This window comes from Poecile atricapillus, chromosome Z (assembly GCF_030490865.1).
Source record: "Poecile atricapillus isolate bPoeAtr1 chromosome Z, bPoeAtr1.hap1, whole genome shotgun sequence".
Lineage (NCBI taxonomy): Eukaryota > Metazoa > Chordata > Aves > Passeriformes > Paridae > Poecile > Poecile atricapillus.
In genome coordinates, this window is record NC_081289.1 from 122,750,188 (window position 1) to 122,770,207 (window position 20,020).

General features: G+C 39.1%; 1 protein-coding gene across 5 annotated transcripts in view; it reads left to right on the top strand.

Annotated features, from left to right (window-relative positions):
• SCAMP1 (secretory carrier membrane protein 1) overlaps nucleotides 1-20,020 on the top strand; it is a 41,241-nt gene that overhangs the window by 4,210 nt on the left and 17,011 nt on the right. For 4 of the 5 annotated variants that reach the window (XM_058864766.1, XM_058864769.1, XM_058864765.1 and 1 more), the window contains 3 exons: nucleotides 8,830-8,907; nucleotides 15,844-15,942; nucleotides 16,213-16,324. In XM_058864766.1, coding sequence (XP_058720749.1) covers nucleotides 15,865-15,942; nucleotides 16,213-16,324 — 190 coding nt within the window. In that variant the 5' untranslated portion in view covers nucleotides 8,830-8,907; nucleotides 15,844-15,864. Of the gene's footprint in view, nucleotides 1-7,991; nucleotides 8,103-8,829; nucleotides 8,908-15,843; nucleotides 15,943-16,212; nucleotides 16,325-20,020 lie in introns of all 5 variants that reach the window. The other variant, XM_058864770.1, reaches the window with a different exon arrangement.

Consider the following 20,020-nt stretch of genomic DNA (forward strand, 5'->3'; position numbering starts at 1 on the left):
CTTAGTCTTGACTGACATGAGCACAAATTAATCTCCTGTCTGGTTTGGTGGGAAATACAACCTGGAGGTTTGATACTGAAAACAGTTGTGCAAATGACTGCTATGTTCTGTGGCAGCAGAATCTATACAATTTATACCATGGTTGCTGAAGTGAAGCTAAAATGGTACAAACTCAGAGGAAGAAGGGGAAGTTCTGATTTATTTTTTTTTTAAGAATTGTGACCCTTACTACATAAAATGTTTGTGCAGCTTTAGAACGAAGCAGTTTTGTTGCATGCCTATATGTATAACTGAGTTTTAATTCCTGTATCTAACTAAAATATACTGTTTTAAGTTAGTAAAGGATATAAAATACAGGTATTTTTTCTGACTTCTACTATCTGGTTTCCCTTCATGTCTTCAAAAATTATGAAATTTTGCATAATTTAATGCTGAACATTGTGGTAGTTGATTGTCCTTTAGCTGTCCTACATGGAAGTTGTATTTCAAGAGTAGACTTCATCAGTGTTGTAACTGCACTGTAATCTGTTAAAAATGTGAAGCATTTTAATAGTTGTTCAGCATCTTATAGCTGCGTTTTTCCCTCTAGACTTCCACTGAAGTGTTAGCACATATGCCTAGTGTTACTATTACACTGTATACCGAGATTCAGCATTACAAAGAGAAATATATACATATCAGAGCTGTGAGATGTAGGTGATACTTTATTAGGCATCCAGTACTCCATTGCAAGATGAGGCTGGTGCAAACTTTAGGACAATTTTGGCCTTGTCAGCTTCTGAAGTTCTTTTAGGTTTCAGAGGTGGGAACCTTGCCTTGCTCAGTAGCTCAAAACCCTTCACAGCTCTGCTTTCATGTGATGAATGTGACATATAACAGGTAGCATTCAAGAGACAATATAAGAAAGCCCAGTGGGCTACTTTTGCAATATTCTATTTAATAATTGTATTCAGGCAGAGTGGGAAGGAAAGCTGTTTGAACATATGAGGGGGATGGGAAAATGGCTGATAAATGATTGGAATGTTAAACTTGAAAAACTTGGAATTATGAAAGAATGTTATGTGGCTACTTGGGTATTTTTAATTTTTTGAATAATTACAAGTCCAGAATTTTTTACCAAATGTTTATTCAATTTGTGTGAACTGCAATTTCAGAAGCTTAATCCAGCAGTCTTATGGGACTGAGAAACACTCCTGAACTGTTTATGAAAAGTGTGAGGGATAATTTTCTCTTTGGTAAAGAAAAAAAAGACCAACAGTTTCAGGCATTTTGTGTTGCATTTTTGCTTAATTTTCTGACCCAGTGGTGTTATCTTAGGGAGTACTTCACAGGGATCAAGAAGTACAACTGTTACTATAACCTCTTCCCACCCCCAAAATCAAATTCCACAAAATTCAGGATGAATTCTTACTTGAATGTTACTTTCCAACTAGCTTGAGTGATTTTTATTGGAAATTGTTTTCAATTGCTGATATGTTGTAAAAGCATTATCATCTCTATCCAAATTGGTGTTTGGTGTTTATAAACTCCCATTTCTTGACCTCTGCAATAAAATACTTCTTTTACTTCCCTGCTAGTCTTTGGGACTAAACTGAAAAAATGTTCTTTGCAGAAAATATTTTTGTCTTTTTGGTAGAAGGATAGGTATGCCTCTAAGTTAAAGTTTTTTCAGCAACATGAATGACAGTTTGGAGGATCTGATTCCTAGTTCACTATATTACCCTCATATATATATATTCCTATCATTAAATCAAAATCACAACTAATAATGTAAGCTTAGATGATGGTGTTTTTCAGATTATTACTACATTATGTATTTTATAGAAGTATTTTGCTGATGGTGGAACAATTCTGGACCCATATCCAGTGAACAGTAATACCAAGCATTGTTACAGATGTATTTACTTCTCCAGTCTTTAATTTGGTAGTGTCTTCTGTGTTAGTGAAACTGGTAGCTGATGACTGGTTTGGTATCCTAGACAACAGAGGTCTATTCCCTTCAATTTTGTTTTTTTAAAAAGCTGTAAAAGCTCACATAGAATAGACTGCTCTGCTTTAAACATTCTGGTTTGTAATTAATTGTATTTGTATGCCCTCTGTGATTATTAGGTATTCAGTTAATTTTATCTATATGTGAGCATAATTTGTTAGCTTGGCCCAGAAGATGGTTTTAATAGTTCTGTAGGTGTTCTTGCCAGTATGAAACATAAATGTGTTGTTTTTTCTGTGTCTGTTTTGTCAGTTTGTGTTACTGTTTGTTGGGGTGTTTTTTCTTACTTTTCCATTCTTGGCATAATAGATAGGCTGCTGCATGTACCTGTCTTGTTGGGATTAAAAAAAGTGTGTTAATATTTCATTTTGAGATTGAGGACAGAGACTGCAAGAAGTAGGTAAAAGGAAAGATTTAGATGGAAAACAGCTAAATTAAGTTGTGCTACTTTCTTAAAACTTCAGTCTCCTAAACTAATTCAGATCATGAAAATGTCATCTGAAATGACTGTGTGACTTAAATACACCAATAGCTACAATAGCTGAATATGAAAAATAGTCTGCTTTTAATTCAGTTCTGTGATTGTATGACTAATGGTTAAATAAAAAGGTCAGAAACTCTGGGTTTGAACTGGCAGGAGTTTGGGTGAGATAAAGCTGGGTGGAATATCAGATATGGAAAATAAATTATTACAGCATAGATTCACTTATTTCTGTGGGATATTAGTTTTTACTGTTTTTTAACTAATAGAATATGGATGTCATGCAGCATAGAAATTTGATAGCATTCATTTAAATACCACTTCTTCTGAGTATGCCATCCTGCACAACATTTATTGTTTGCATTTATTATTCAAACCCTGAACAATTTCTGAATTCAGTGGGATTTTTTTATTCTGCAGCAGTGAGTATGAGTGCTTCACAGTTTTCATCACTGTGTTTAGATGAGTTGGCATTTGCTCCATTTTTAAAATGAGATGCAGTGAGTATAAGGTAAATGATTCAAAACAATTTTTTGTGTTTTGTGGGATGTAAGGTCTAATCTCTTCAGAAATATTTTAAGTAGTCTTTTGGAATATGAAGTGTAGCTCCTGGTGGTATCAGTCATTTGATGCACTGTAGGTGTTCAGAATAATGAGAATAGCACCTACACCTGGGGACCCTGATTGTGAAGAGCTGAGGATAGTTCTAGCAATGAATGAGTTGTAGGAGAGAGACAAATTTCCTGGCTGGTATGTGTTTTCTTCACCTGTGATATTCCTCTTTTCTTGTGATGGATGGTTTCCTTTTCCTTGAATGTGTCTGTGTCACAAACTTCTATTGAAGTCCAGACTGTGTAATTCAAGTTTTCTGAATGCAGAATTTAAATGCTACTTGCAGTGGTGGAGTTCAATTTGTGTATTTCAATACAACTGTGTTTTTCTTCCTTTACTGAGTAATGAAACTTTACTTGAATAGAGCTATTATTGGATGTCCTCTGGGATATTCAGGTTTTTTTTAGAGCTACTGCTACTTTAGCAAATAGTAGCAATATTTGGCAGAGGTGTAGCAATTGTCAATTCATAATGGGAATGGACTTCTGATGAAAGGCTTCTTGCTCTAATCACTGTGTCTATCTAATGTTGAACTTACTTTTGAGTGCTAAGACTGCTGCTTTAGTACACCCTGTTGTCTCAACATATGTTTTCTTTGTCCATAGAATGTCACAATAAATGTACAAAGTAATCTAAGGAGTTTTTGACCCTGGTCTTCTCTAAAACAGTTAGAGAAAAAAGGCTTTCTTTCATCAGGTATTATTTTTGTTTTTATGTTGTATTTCTGAATATAGGTTACTCTTCTGAATTTGACTTGACCACTGTTACGTGCTTTTTGGAAATGGCTGCTGTTCAGTGGGTGTATGATTAGTCTCACTTTAGTTACTCGAATAATTGAATTTATGGTCTGCAGGCACAGTTGGACTGAGTTACTTGGTTAATAGTGCACTCTTCAAACAAAAGTTCAGTGTTGAAATACACTTTTTAAGCAGCTAATTCAAGCTAAGATCCTAGGTGTTACTCAAGTAATAATAGTTAGACGTACTGTTTCACTGTGTGGCTGATGGTTAGTGATCACAAGTTGCACGTCTATACTTGAACATTTTTTTCTGTGAAAGAGGCAATTATATGAGAGCATTTTTGAAAGGGGTATCATACTGAAAGGATGAACAAAGTGTTTTATTAGTGCTAGTTGATATTAACATATGAAGACTGGAATAAGTGTACTAGGTCTGACTAGGATGGAGTTAATTTTTTCATAGCAGTCCCTGTTGTGCTGTGTTTCAGATATGTGACCAAAACAGTGTCAGGAAGGCACTGATGTGCTGGCACATTGCTATGCAGTGCTTGTATAGCACCAAGGCCATCTTTGTTTCACAGTATTGCCTCCCCTCAGGGAATAGACTTGGGTAAGCGGCTGGGGTGGGGGGGACACAGGCAGGACCACTGACCCCAGCTGACCAGAGGGATCTTTCATGCTGCATAACATCGTGCTTGGCAGCAACGCTGGTGGTGGTGGTCATAGTGGGGGGAGCTGTTCCAAGCAGTCATTGCTCAGAAGCTGAATGGGCATGTGTGTCTTGGTGGGAGGTGGTAAGCAATTGCCTTTGCATGACTTGTGGTTTGGTTTTTTTTTTTGCCTCTACCTTCCCCTCTCCCCTCCCACATTTAGACTGTCTTTTTTTTTTTTTTTTTAACAACCACAGGTTTTCTTTGCTTTCTCGTTTTTGGTTCTTTCCCATATCCCACTTCAGAGAGCAGTGAGTGAGCAACTAGCCTGGGAGCTTTGCTGTTGGCTACAGTAGACATACCACAATAAGATAAAAGTTTTCAGCTATATATAACTTTCTACTCTTCTGTATATTGAATTTTGAAATTGTCTTATTTGTATTAACTTAGTTTTAACTTCATTTTCACCTTGTACTGATGAGTCTAGTAAACCAATGTGCAATTCAAATGTTATATTTTATTACTCTCATATTTTTAATGTACTTTTCTGTTCAACATTTAAACGAATTTCTGGCTGAATTTTGACAAGGAACATACTCACCTCACCATGTTTTCCCTCGTTTTTGTTGTTCATCTGCACAGCATTTCTTGATAGCCACTTTAGCAAAGAACATGGTAACAATTAGTTTACCAGTTTATGCAGGACTTGATGATTCTTCAGTAGTAACAGTGTCTTTGAGTCTAGCATGGTAACTACGGCAGGCTTGTGAGGGAGACTGACCAGCATGGCTGTTTTGAAACAACTAGTTAAAGATGAGTCAAATATAAGAAAGTTGATGCTGAATTGCATTTAACATTGTTTTGTGTACGTCTTTAGAAGGGGTGATTCTTTTTCAGTGGTCATTGAAATACTGCTTTGCAACTAAATGTATGCTTTAATAAAAAGTGGTTTGTGACCAGAGGGTGTTTTAAGTATGCTTATGTATGTGAGTTTCTTTAAAACATACAACATATAATTTTTTCATTTTTGAGGCAGTGATTTTTCTTAAGCTTTTTCGTAGCAAACTTTTTAAATTGCATCATATGAACAATTTTGTGAGTATGGCTATTGGAAAAAATAGACTTGTTCTGTCTTGCTCTGTCCCTTGGGATTTTAGAACTGATAGGAGTTCTGCCCTATTATTTTTTCTAGCTGTAAATAAGTTGACTGCAGCCGTTAAGAAAGTCCTCTTCCTGCATCCGCAGATAAAGTTCCTGCTAACAAGATTAAGCTAAGGCCATAATTGATGCTTATTCTAAGAAAGCAGATTCTGTATTTAAATTTTATTTTTATTTCATTTAGCTTAATAATTTCTTTATTTATTTAAGTGTAGATTAAGTCACTTATTATATTTTTTAAAAAAATTATATTTATGTGATAGACTCATAGACCAGCTTGGGTTGGACGGGACTTTAAGTATCATCTAGTTCCAAGCCTCCAGCCATAGGCAGGGACACCTTCCACCAGACCAGGTTACCCAGAGCTCCATCCAGCCTGGCCTTGAACACTTCCAGGGGTGGGGAATCCACTTCCTTGGGCAACCTGTTCCAGTGTCTCACCACCCTCACAGTAAAGAATTCATTTGCAATATCTAATCTAAACCTACTCTCTTTCAGTTTGGATCCATGCCCCTATTCCTGTTACTACATGCTCTTTTGTAGAAAGTGTCTCTTCATCTTTCTTGTATGTTCCCTTCAGGTACTGGAAGGCCATAATTAGGTGATCTATAAGCCTTCTCTTTTTCCAGGCTGAAAAACCCCAATTCTGTCAGGCCATCTTTATATTAAAGAGTGGTGCTCCATCCCTCTGACCATCTTGGTGTCCTCCTCTGGACTCACTCCAGCAGGTCCATGTCCTTCCTGTGCTGGGACCCCAGAGCTGATGCAGCCCTGCAGGTGGGGTGTCAGCAGAGCAGAGCAGAGGGGCAGAATCCCCTCCCTGGCCCTGCTGCCCACGCTGCTCTGGATGCAGCCCAGGGCACATTTGGCTCTCTGGGCTGGGAGTGCCCATGGCTGGGTCATGTCCAGCCTCTCACCCACCAGCACCCCCAAGCCCCTCTGGGCAGGGCTGCTGTGATGTGTCCATCCCCCAGCCTGTGCTGGTACCAGGGCTGCTCTGATATAGGTGCAGCATCTTGCACTTGGTCTTGTCAGACCTCATGAGATTCCCATGGGTCCCTACCTAGAGCTTGTCCAGGTCCCTCTGGATGACATGCCATCCTTCACCTGTGTCAGCAGCACCGCTCAGCTTGGCGTAATTTTCAGATTTGTTGGGAGTGCACTCAATCTGTTTATGTCATTAATGAAGATATAGAGTAACACTTGTCTCTGATGTCATCAATCACCTGCCTGTCCTCCATGTGCCTTAGCACAGTCTCCAGGAGTTTAAGTACCATCATCCTCCCAGACACAGAAGTGAGGCTGAAGGGGAGTAGTTCCCTGGGTCCTCCCTTCTACCCTCCTTAAAAATGGCTACCATGTTTCCCCTTTTTCAGTCACCTGGGACTTGCCCTGAGTGCTGTGATTTTTGAAATGCCGTGGAGACTGTCTTGGCAACAACATCAGCCAATTCCCTCAGGACTCTGGGATGCATCTTGTCAGGTCCAACAGACTTAGGTATATTCCAGTTCTTCAGGTGGTCATGAACCTCATCTTTTGCAGTGGGTATTACTTTGTTCTCCCAGTTTTCCTCCAGTCATCCATCCACTTCAGAGGTCTGCAGAGCTGCCTGTGAAGACTGAAGCAAAAATGTTGAGTACCTCAACCTTTTCTTCCTTCATTATTACCAGTTTTCTATTGTTACCAGCTGCATTACTGGGGGTGAGATTCTTTGACTTTCCTTTTCTGATTAACATACCTGTAGAAGCCCTTCTTGTTATTCATGTGTCACATGCAAAGGTTTTAAATGTATCTGTTTTTAAGGGGAATATGAATGTAAATATGTTTAAGTACATATTTATTTTCTTCTGTCTTTATCAACTCCAGTTTGTTTCCTAATGTTGAAGAAGACTTTGAGAATGAGAAAATATCTATATCTAAGCATAATAGTTACAAAATAAATAGTATATATATATATATCTATCTTTTTTGGGTTTGGTGTAATTATAAAATATTGTACATTTGTACAGTTACGTAAATATAAATGTAACTAACAGTTTTGAATAAATAGATTTACTAATTTTCAAAAAAGCTTATCTTTTATCCATGGTTATGTTTCGAAAATTAAAAAACTTTAAGGCACGGAAACAATGTGGTTAAACCAGGCATCACATGGAATAAGTACAGGTTTTTTCAAACTAAATTGATGTCATCCATTGTGGTGGGCACTTCTGCTTTTCTGCAGAACAAAGCCTGCCTGCTTTGCACAGAGAAATGTTTCGTTCTTGAAATAATTTTCTTAAGCTAAATTGCGAGCAGTCTTTCTTGCTGTATAATTAGTTGAGGTAGCAAAACTTAAACTTTTTTCCTTAATTTTACTAGTTCAGGTAGAAGCTGAATCAAAAGTGCTTTTACATAATGGGACCCTGTTTCTTCAGCCTCATTTTTATGAAATGTTTTCTTTGTTCTGCATGGGGTTGGATGTACTTCTAGGTAGGGAAGTCCAAGGGTTACATTAAGCTCTTCTCTTGTACTTTTCAAGTGTATAGGCATAGAGTCCATACCTGGTCAACACAGCAGGATACAGGTTTTTTCCCTTCTCTGTTCAAAGCTTTTTTCCTTATAAATCAAATGTATGACAGATGGAGTTTCTCTTATGCTGTATTAATCTCGGTTTATAAGAATCTCAGAATGAAATTATGTTAGTTTGGAGATAAAGAGGTGGATGTTTACAGATTTCTGTTGCAGTCTGCAACCTCAGGATCTCGTCCAGGGAAGCAGCAGGGTTCTGGGGACCAGCATGAAACACCAACGAGACGGGCCCCCATTCATGAAACCATTTATTCAGCATGTGAACAAAGTCAGGTCCAGAACAGAGAGCCCCGAACAGAGGCACAGCAGGGGTTTTTGAGGGACAGAACCGAGGGTTTACACCTTTGAGGGTGGAGTTCAGGGTCAGGGACCATTAGAAACACAGCAAGGGAGAACCCCCCAGGGACTCAAACCCAATCAGAACTCCTGGGCCGCCCTTCACAAGGGGTTTGGGGTGGAACAATGTTAACTCTTTGTCTCCCTGAGGCCGCTGCCACAGATTTCGTTCCTGAAAACAAACTTTTTTTACTTTGAAAGAAAATATGACTTTTATATGATGTAATGATATGAGTGTTGACTTTTGATCATATGCATGTGCACAGATTTACACAACTGTTTCCTCTTCTAGGATCCTTCTGTTACACAAGTGACGAGAAATGTTCCTCCAGGGCTTGATGAGTACAATCCGTTCTCTGATTCAAGAACAGTAAGCACATTTATTTCTTAATCATGCTGTTAAGCTTTGATTTGTGAGGTTTTATTTTCAGAACTGGTACTGATGTTGTAGAACGGGCTATCTACAGGTAGTGAAAGATGTGTAAGACTAGATAGTTCCATGCAATATTTGGAGGATGCATTGGCAAGGTTGATTTCAGAGACCTTTGAGTTGTTAAGGAAGATTGGCCTTCTGAAAGGGGACCAAAACAGAACTGAGTTTTTTTCCTATTTTTATGAACTTCTTTTTCCTGCTTTTACAGACTTCTGATACTGTCCTTGTGGTTTTCTGCATTTCACTAGCTCTGAAGCTTAGGAGTGTGGCATACCTACCCAGGGTTTTGCTTTTGACTTCTGTTTCACTTAATTAAAATGCTGTTCAGAATAAGGAAAACATTGTGTTTAAATAACAGTCCACAGGCATTGAATAGTGGTACAGTTGTGAAATGAAAAAATTATGTCAAAGAAACAATTGTTTTATGCCTCTAATTTATATAGTTTCAGTATACCCTGTGCTGTTCTTTTCCGTTGTGGGGAGGAATACAAGAAATAGGATAGTAAATTCATACCATAACTGCATTTTTCAGTGGCTGCTTTTGATATTGAAGATCTTGTGCAAGATTATCAAAATGTGTGGCTGGTTATTGTCTATCAATGTAATTTATAAACATTTAAATACTGTATCTTTAAAATGCAGTGCTATTTTTTATGACCCGGTAGTGCTGTTAGGGAATGTTCATATTTGAGTATTTGCAATGCCACGGATAGAGCAACAGAATTCACTTGTGAGAGAGAAGGAGCTTATATTAATTGATATAAACCAGCATTTTAACAAAGTTGCATAGCAAATGCAAAGTTTGGTAGTAAAGTGGTTCAGCAAGATTCAATGGCGATGTACATTTGATTACTGCCTAGAGGACATGGGCAGAAAAAGCTGTCAAAAAAGCCCTCCTGTTTAATCATGAGGTTTGGAAAGGACCCCATTGCATTCTGGACTCCTTCCTGAGGGGGGTTTTGCTATGTGTGGATCCAGACTTAGTCCCAGATTTTGCCAATGATATATGTCTAAAGGACTACATGTGCACAATCAGTCCTTTCTATCACTTACCTAAGATTTCTAAGTTTAGTTACAGTTTTAATTACTGAAAATCTTTTGTGGCAAGGAATTTCTCTGCCTGGACGAGTAACCCTCAGATGTGCCCCTACTCAAGGGGAGGTTCTGATGTGCTGCCCACAGCTGCGTGAGAGACCTCAAGGGGCCCTGGGCAATGCACTGTTTATGAAGTAAGATGATTGATTTATGGTCATATTTGCATACTGATTACAGAAGTTAGTTTCTTCCAAACTTGGCTTGAGTAAAATCTTTATTAGCACTATGGTTAGCTGTGTGCATTTCTCAGATCAGCCTTTGGGTATTTTTATATGTTTCCCCCAAAACCTACTTAAAAGTTTGATGCAGTCTTCATGACTAGATGGATCCATTGGATGGATCCATCTGTTACTGGTTATAATTTGAGAAAGATTATGGGAAATAGTGGGGGCAGGGAGAGCAGAGTCTCATAGTAATGAAACAGTAAGGTTTCATACCATTTTAAAATTCTGTGTGGAAGAAACTTGGTTTTAGGTATGCCTTGGATCAGCTGTTTAAGGCAGACTATTTACAGCTAGAACCAGTATTAAGCAAGTCTCCAAAATTATTTTATCTTAGGTCACAGTATCAGGAATTTTGTTATATTTAGTTTTATGAAGCTTGAAGACTTTCAAAATTGCTTTGTATTGACCATAAATCATAAAGAAAGTAGATCTTGTTTTAAAAAAATATAATCTCAAGCTACTCTGACTTTTTTATTATTTTTTACTTATTTTAACATGCAGCTTTGTGGTAAAAGGAGAACGGGAGCATATGGGGAAGATTGTCAGGCTTTGAACAGTCAGGTGTGCTTGGATAAAAAATTTTAATTGTTCATTAGAGATGTCATTCAAAAAGCTGAGAGTATGGAGGAAGTCTAAGTCAATGGTTTGATCTACAATGCACTGTGATTTGGTTAATAATCTATGGCACGTTTACGATTTAATGAAAATTGTCCACTGAATGAACACTTCTCTCCCAAGGTAAAGAACTTCCACAGGTTTTCTTGACAAGAGTAAGACTGAAAAAATAAAGCTAAAAGTGCAGTAATAATCAACCTTTACACATTACACCCCTTCCTCACTGTGTTGTGGATGCTAAACATACAAGTATTTGTTCTGTAATTATATACATTTGAAGGAATGTACCTTCAAATACTCTCAATTCTAAGTGCTCACCTCTGTTTTCCTAACAGCTTTGTATGCAAGAGAAGAGCGTACTATGTGTGTACAAAGAAATATGTGCAACAGGAGTAATGGAAAAGACAATGGAAGTGAATGCCTTTATAGACTGGATAAACAGAGGCAGAAGCAGGGTCTGTGAATTTTAGACTTAGGGTAATACCCAAGTTTCTGCCTGTCAGTATCCCTGCTGTCCCTCAGATAGGGATAGGAACTCTGTGTTTTGTGTCCTTCTCAGAGCAAAAGCATCCAAGTCATTTTGGTGCGAGTTAAATCCAGATTTGTAGTGGTTGTATCAAGATGGTATCTTGCAGTCTCTAGAATTAATGCAGCATTCAGCTTTGATCCTTGTTGTACAAAAAAGATTTGGACAGGCTGGAGAGGATCCAGAGAAGGGCCACAAAGACAAAGGCCTGGGAACATGTGAGGAGCAACTAAGGAAACTGTGTTTGTTCAGCTTTGAGAAATGAAGTCTTAGGGAGGACCTTAATTCCGTGTTTCAGCCTCTAAAGGTGGCTGTGGAGAAGATGGAGACTCCATTTTTACAAGAAATTGCATGCAAAAGATGAGAAGTGATGGGTAAAAATTACTGCTAGGGACACTCAACTGAACACAAGGGGAAAATATTTCACAATGAGAACAACCTGATCAACAACTTGCCTAGACTGATCTCCCCAGGGAAGTGTTGGATTTTGCAGCATTCGCATTGAGCTGGACAGCGTGCTAGGACATCTTGTTTAGACTCTGCTTTTGCTATGAAAGGTTGGACTAGATGGTCCTTGAGGTCTCCTTCCAGCCTGGTGTTTGTGATTCTTTCCCCATTCTCTCCAAATGGAGGTTAATGACGTATGCTAGAGTGCAAAAATATTTCTCCATTTCAAATCTAGGGAGGATTTCAATGGATGTTTATTCTGTGAGAAAGTTATTTCAAACTGAATACTAATATTTGTTGCATTATCTCAATTGTGCTCCCTTTGTCAAGTGAGGCACTTCCTGCCAGTCGTTTTTTGGGTACAGGGTGGGACAGGGGAAAAAAAAAGTAAATCCTACTTTTTCTCAGTATTCCTTTTTTTGTTTATTTACTGGTGGTATTTTTGTGCCTTGACTTTTTTCATCCTTCACCTTCAGTGGTAGGAAGGTAGCATGTAAGACATATGGAGAAGAACAAGTAGGCATGGGAGATTTTAGGTTGCATGTGTCACCACCTTAGTATCTAACATGAGAAATCAGGACTTTTGTTAGGATTTTATTTTTCCTTTATGCTTATCAGATTTCAAAATCTCTCTTATTTTTCATAGTTAAACAAAAAAATTTTAAAAATTAGGGAATGATGTAAATGTCAGATTAAATACCCTTGGCTGATCTTCAGTGGTTTTGTCTCCAGCTCCAACAGTCACCATGGAGATTGCATTGTGTCTTTTGTCGTGTTTCTGAAGATCAGCAATGAAGATTAGATTATACAGTTACTATTTCTGCTTCATCATTTAATGAAATTATGTTAAAAAAAACTTTTAATCTCTTCCTGCTTCTAATTTCTTCAAATTTCTCTGAGCTCTCTGTATATATAGATAAGCATATATACCCATATGTATCTATACATAATAATGCATATAGCAACCAATTTCAAATTGCTGCATTAAAAAATTGGGAAAAATCATTAGTGGAGTTGGATTTTCTGTTGTTGTTTCAAGAGATGTATTTCAATGGACTGTTTTTTTGTCTTGCAAGTTCCTGGGTAGCTCCCTATCCTTCCATCTAAACACATCACGAAAACACAGAAGTCTGTAAGAAACCAAACTGATCATCCACTTCTGGCTTCTTCTGGAAGTTTTAACCTCTCCCCAGTAAATAAACTTCATTGTATGAGGAAATCAAGAGAGAACTTCTTTTCAACACCTATCTCCGGTTAGCTGTTGAAAACAAGTTTAGTTAGATGATTTTCTTAAACTGTATTCTGATTATTTTTAAACTGACTATTGCTGAAACCTTAGGCTGAAAACCACAAACTTTCACATTGGGAAGTTGAACTATTCTTTAACTGTTACTTAATTTTGTGAAGGGAGCCTCTAAGACAAGTGCAAAACTGAAAGATTAAGAAGCTGCTGCTGTCAACTGAAGCTGCAGTGTGTCCAGATAAAAACAGCTACACATAAAGAATTCTTCAGGCCCCACATCAAAAATCATATGGGACCAAAAGGCATATGCAGAGCCTATAAAGAGCATGTGGAGAAGGAGTTCATGGGTTGTGAAGGTATGGAAGGCCAGAGTCTTCTTTGTTCTAGGGTCCCTCTCAGGAGGCACCCAGCTCAAACTGTCTTTCAGGTGCTGGAAGGTGCTATTGCATCTCCCCAGAGCCTTCTCCAGGATGAACAAACCCAACTCTCTCAGCCTATCCTCAAAGGAGACATGCTCCATTCCTCTGATCGTCTTGGTGTCCTTCCTCTGAACTCACTATGTCCATGGTCTTCTTAGGCTGGGGGCCCCAGAGCTGGATGCAGTAATCCAGTTGGTGTGTCATGAGAGCAGAGAGAAGGGGCAGAATTGCTTCCTCTGACATGGGCCACTTCTGGTTAAGTGGATGTAACCCAAATTGTGAGCACAATGCTAGAGCTTGAGCATACACTGATACAACTTCAGTACTTCTCACTTCTAGGAAAGTCCTAAATTGTGCAGCTATGTTTTGCAGGGCTTTTTGTTGAGCGATATTTTGGGAGCTAAATGATTTTCCAAGGTATTTGAATATTTCTGTTTGTTTCATTGTAAGTAGCTGTGGTATTCTTTCTGCTTCTCAGCTTTGATTAGGGTTATAAAAGTAAGTACTTCAGTTTGACAGGAAGAGTTAGAGGAAACTGAGTTTAAAAAGCATGATGGTAATTTTTTAAAAAGCCATCTTTAAGCTCAAGAGCAAGCAATTTCTAAGTATTGTAATTCAAGGAAGTGAGGCAGAAGGCCAGCTTGGCTGAGCAGGGATCTTTTTCTAGAACTTTAATAAAAATGGGAAGTGTTTGAACATTGAAAGCAAGGACAGATGACACAGGAGGGGTACAGGGATGCTGTTTGCCACTGCAGGGAGGAGATTTGTGTGGTTAAAGCTTGATGAGCATCCAAGCTGGACAGCACTTTGGTGGACAACAAAATGGCCTTTTAAACAGGTGAATAGCAAAAGGATGTTCAGAGATAATATTAATCCATTACTTGATGAGGTCAGTCACCTCACAGTTAAGGATGTGGACAGAGCAGAGATGTTTAATGCCTTTTTTACCTCTATCTATAACAGTTCTGATGGGCCCAGGGACTCCTGTAGTCCTGTGACTTGCAGGCTTTGTAAACTCTGAAGTTGTTCAAGATTCACTGCTCCAACTGAATGCACACAAGTCAATGGGGCCTGATGGAATTCATCCTAGTGTACTGAAAGAGCAGAGTGATCATATCGTGGGTCCTCTCCATGGTATTTTTCAATGGTCTTGAGGATCTAGAAAGGTATCAGTTGATTAAAAGCTGGCAAACGTTGTCCCAGTTTTCAAGAAGACTAAGAAGGAAGATTTTGGGAATTAGAGGCCAGTAAGTTTCACTTCAGTGCTTGGTAAAATCATGGAGAAGGTTATTCTGTGAGCAAGGGAAAAATGCTTGAAAGACAATTGCAGTCATTAATCAGAGGCGTAACTGGTCCGTGAGGGGAAAGTCCTGCTTAGCTATCTTAAGCTGGGACTTGTAGTCCGTGATCCCTATAGGTCCCTTTCAACTTGAAATGCTCTATGAATATGATGCTTTCTTCACGAGGTTCTTAATCTATTGTAGATGATTTATAATACCTGTGCCTATTGTGCATTGTTTTGATCTTTGAATCAAACTGAAAAAACACATTAAACCCATATTGAACTTCAAGCATTTAAAATCAGTTTGGTCACTACAACTTTGTTTCCCTGTGCACACATTATGAAGCTAAGTAAGTATGAAAACACAGTATCAAAAACATACACTTTTTTTCTGTACTTACTGAAAGAAATACTACTGTATTTCAGCAGCAGACTGTGTCATCTGAATACAATGGCTGAAATGCAACTTTTGCTGGAATTATATTATTAACACATGTATCAACCTAGCAGAAATTCTGGAGTGATACCTAGCAAAAACTGGTGAAATAGTCAGGTGATAGATTATGGATCTTAAATTTGAAAGTTGCATGTGTTACATTACTTCTCTAGTTATCCAGTTGATATAAGTCTTTGTTAAGTAGAAGGATCTGAAAGACATTATTAATAAATTACATTGTGTTTCAGAGTATGAACAGATGACTCTTAAATGCTGCAATTCTCTGAAACAGTAGCTGGCTGTATTAATATTCATGTCTGAACAAAATTAAAATTCCATTTACTTTTACTGAATTCTTGAAATTCTTTGAGTGTTGATTGAAAGTGGTGCAAGATAAGCTGCACCACAGAACCCAGGGGATGTCTTTTTTCTAAAGACTGTAAATATTGCAACCAGCATATCAAGTTTTTAATTTATATCAGTAGCACTTCCTTTAAAATATCTAAATTGGTTCTTACAGATACAATGAAAATAACTTCATTAGAATAGGAAAATGTTTCCCTGTAATTGTCTTTTGTTTTCTTAGCCTCCTCCAGGAAATGTGAAAATGCCTAATGTACCCAATACCCAGCCAGCAATAATGAAACCAACAGAAGAACCATCTTCCTACACACAAATAGCAAAGGTTTGTCTGCAGCATCTAGAAACTAGGTTCCTTTTAATAATAATTGTTTAAATATGATTCTAGAGTAATGTATTTTTTACGTAAATACTGCTTTCCTAATTAAAATTAATACTGCCTTTAAGTAATTGGTAATATGTGAATTTCTGCTATATTGGGTCAGTCTTCATAAATGGAGATGCTTAATTATAGTGAAAAGACTTGAAATATTTATGCCATGTTCATACTTTTTGTGTGTAACTTTTTGTGCCTGATGATACTTGTTTTGTTCAGGAGCATGCCTTGGCCCAGGCAGAACTGCTAAAGCGGCAAGAAGAGCTGGAAAGAAAAGCAGCTGAACTAGATCGCAGAGAAAGGGAAATGCAGAGTCTCAGTCAGCAAGGGGGTATGCATGAAAAATATACTTTAAATCTCAAAAATGTCACTTTTTCTTAGAAACCTTTACTTTTACAGTGACATTGTGAAGAAGATTGAAGAGGGATTTTTGTAATGTCTTCAGGAAAAGGAATGTTATTGCCCTCCAGAAAATGCATACAGTGAATAAACTGAGCTGTCCTTACAGATTTTCAGTGAAAAAAACTTAAATGTGGCCTCTGTAGCATATCTCTTCTATCATTCTCTTCTGTTTTTATTCTAGATTAGTATTTGAGTAATACTACTGAATAGAAATGGAACATTTTGAGATGAAGTAAAACTAACTTCTTAAAGTAACATCTCTTTGATCTCTCATCTGTCAGTATTTATAGCTGTGGGAGAACTTTTCTGGTTTGAAACATTTAATTTCTTTTGCTATGTTACAAACATAATATATATATTATATATTTTTATATATATATTTATATATATATAATATTTGCTACACAAATGGCAGAATGATCTGTTATATTATTAATATTTTATTAGTTTTTTTGTATGCCACAAACTGTGTGCTGTGTAAAATGAACAGTTTTTTACAGCAATTTCACAAGTGTGAGAAGATTTACATCCTCTTAACTGAAGATGCTCTGCTACAAGTACATCTGTGGGAGTATTCCTTTTCAAAAAGAACTTCAAACTGAAGTTCAAAAAAACCCTAAAACCCAACAAAGCAAACCACTGTGTGGTAAAGTTGACTTTATCTGGTCATTTAACTTCTATCTACAGTTCTGTTTTATTTTCACACATGTTGGTCTGTTTTTGAATATGCAGTGTTACAACTCCAAATTGCATAATTCCTTAGTAATTCAAGTTGTCAGGGAATTCTGTAGAATAGAATAAAATATTTTCAGTTGGAAGGTACATGCAGTAAATCACAGAGTATTGATTGGAATAGAATTGGAAGGAGACTCTGGGGATCATCTTGGCTAAGACAGGGTCACCTGGAACAAGTGATGCAGGAACAGGAGTGTGTCCAGGTGGGTATTGAAGGTCTCCAGAGAGGGACACTCCACAAAGACCATTCCAGTGCTTTGCCACCCTCAGTGTAAGGAAGTTCTTCCTCATGCTGAGTGAAACTTCTTGTATTTTAGTTTATTGCCATTGCTTCTTGCTACATTACCAAATATTTGGGCACTGCTGAAAAGTCACTTGGCACACACTTTTGAGATATTTTTGAGATCCCCTTCTCAGTCTTCTCTTATCTAGACTAAACAGGCCCAGCTCTCTCAGTCTCTCCTTGTAAGAGAGATGCTGCAGACCCCTCATCATCTTTGTGACCCTTCACCGGAGCTTCTTCAGAAGCTTCATTTCTCTCTTGAGGAGCCCACAACCGCACACAGCACTCCAGGTGTGGCCTCACCGGGACCCAGTAGAGGGAGAGGTCAGCTCCCTTGACCTGCTGGCCACACTCTCTTCCCAAAGCAGCCCAGGATCCCACTGGGTCTCCTGGCCACAAGGACGCACTGCTGGCTCATTGGCACCGGGTGATCCACCAAGACTCCCAGGTCCTTCTCCACAGAGCTGCTCTTTAGTGGGGCAGCCCCAGCCTGTGCTGGTACTTGGGGTTATTCCTCCCCAGGTGCAGGACCCTGCACTTGCCCTTGTTGAACCTCATTAGGGTTCTCTCTGTCCAACTCTCCTGCCTACCAAGGTCCAGCCAGAAGGCAGCAGAGCCTTCAGGTGTATCAGCCACTTCCCCAGTTTGTATCATCAGCAAACCTGCTGAGGGTACCTTGGATCCCTTCATCCAGGCCAGTCATAAACAAGTTGAGTGAGACTGGACCCAGTATTGATCCCTGAGGAACACCACTGACTACAGGTCTCCAGCTGGATTCTGCTGACCCTCTGAGCCCTGGATCCTGACCCTCTGAGCTCTGCCATCAGCCAGCCCTTGGTCCACCCCATTGTCCATTCGTCTAAACCATGCTTCTTCTGCTTACCTATCAGGATGCTGTGGGAGATGGTGCTCAAACCCTTGCCGAGGTGAAGGCAGACAGTAATCACTGCTCTCCCCTCCTGCATCTACCCATCCTGCCCTGCCATCACAGAAGGCTGTCAAATTGGGCAAACATGATTTTTCCCCCTGGGGAATCCCTGCTGTCTGCTCCTGATGACTTTCTTTTCTTCTTCAAGCTTGGTGATGACCTCCAGAGTGTTCTGTTCCATCACTTTTCCAGGGATGGAGGTGAGACTGACTAGCCGGTAGTTTCCTGGATCCACCACCTTCTTGCCAGTTTGGAAGATGGGAGTAACAGTGGCTTTCCTTCAGCCATTGGGCCCTGTTCCTGTTTTCTGTGACTTTTCAAAGATGGTGGAGAGTGGCTTAGCTACAGCATCTGCCAGCTCCCTCAGCACCTGTGGGTGTATCTCATCAGGGCCTGTAGATTTATGTGTGTTAGAAGTCTGCACAGTTGATCTCTAACCAAGCCCTTTATGAGTGGGGGAAGTCTTCTTTTCTCCAGCCTTCCTCTCCTTGCCCCAAGGTCTGGGATTCCTGAGGGCTGGCCTCAGCAGTTAACACTGAAGGAAGGAAGGCATTCAGTAATTCTGCCTTCTCTGTCTTCCTTCCCTAGGCCACCTATCTGATTCAGCAGTGACCCCACATTTTCCCTAACTTTTGTTTTGCTGCTAATGTTCTTGTAGAAGCCCTGCTTGTTGTCCTTGATACCATTTGACAGACTTAGTTGCAAGTGGGCCTTGGCCTTTCTTGTTACAACCCTACATAATCCAATGATGTTTCTATAGTACTCCCGTTTGACCTGCTCCTTTTCCCATGTCCCATAAATTTTTTTCTTGTGTTTGAAATTTACCAGAAGCTCAGTGCTTATCCATGCAAATTTCTTTCCCCCTCTTCCTGATTTTTTGCTCAACTTGAGGAAGTGATGCTTAGATATTGACCAGCTTTCTTGGATCCTCTTCTCCTCTAGAGCCCTAACCCATGAGATTCTGCTAAGCAGGTCTTTGAAGAGGCTGAAGTTTGCTCTCTGGAAGTTTAGGATTCTAGTCTGGGGTTCTAGATTACATCCTCTACACAGGATCTTGAGTTCCACCATTTCATGGTTGCTATGGTCAAAGCTGACCTCAGCCTTCACATCTTCAGCCCTCCTGGTTTGATTGTTATCTTGGTTTAGAGACAAAGTTGAAGTCCCCAGGAGAATCAAGGCCTGTGACCAAGAGGCTGTTGCCAGCTGTCTGTAGAAAGCCTCATCACTTCCTCCTGCTCGTCAGATGGCCTGTAAGTAGACACCCACAACCCTTATTAACCTGTCCCTTAATTCTCACCCATAAAATGTCAACTCATTTGTCTGCCCCTGTATAGAGCTTGATACAATCTAGTTGCTTTCTCATATGAAGAGCAACTCTACCACCTCACCTCTCTGACCTGTTCTTCCTAAAAAATTCACAGCCATACATGACATTATTCCAGTCATGTGAACTATCCTACCGTATTTCTGTAATTGCAATGAGATGATGGCCTTGTGACTGCACATAGATTTCCATTTCTTCTTGTTTATCCCCCATTCTGCTCTGTGTTTGTACAGGCACTTCAGAGAGGAAATCAAGCATCCACATTCCCTAGATGGAGTGTAAGAGGGTTCATTGTAGTCATGAGCACCCTTGATGTCATTAGATCTATGATTCTCATCTTGAGAAGCAGTCAAGG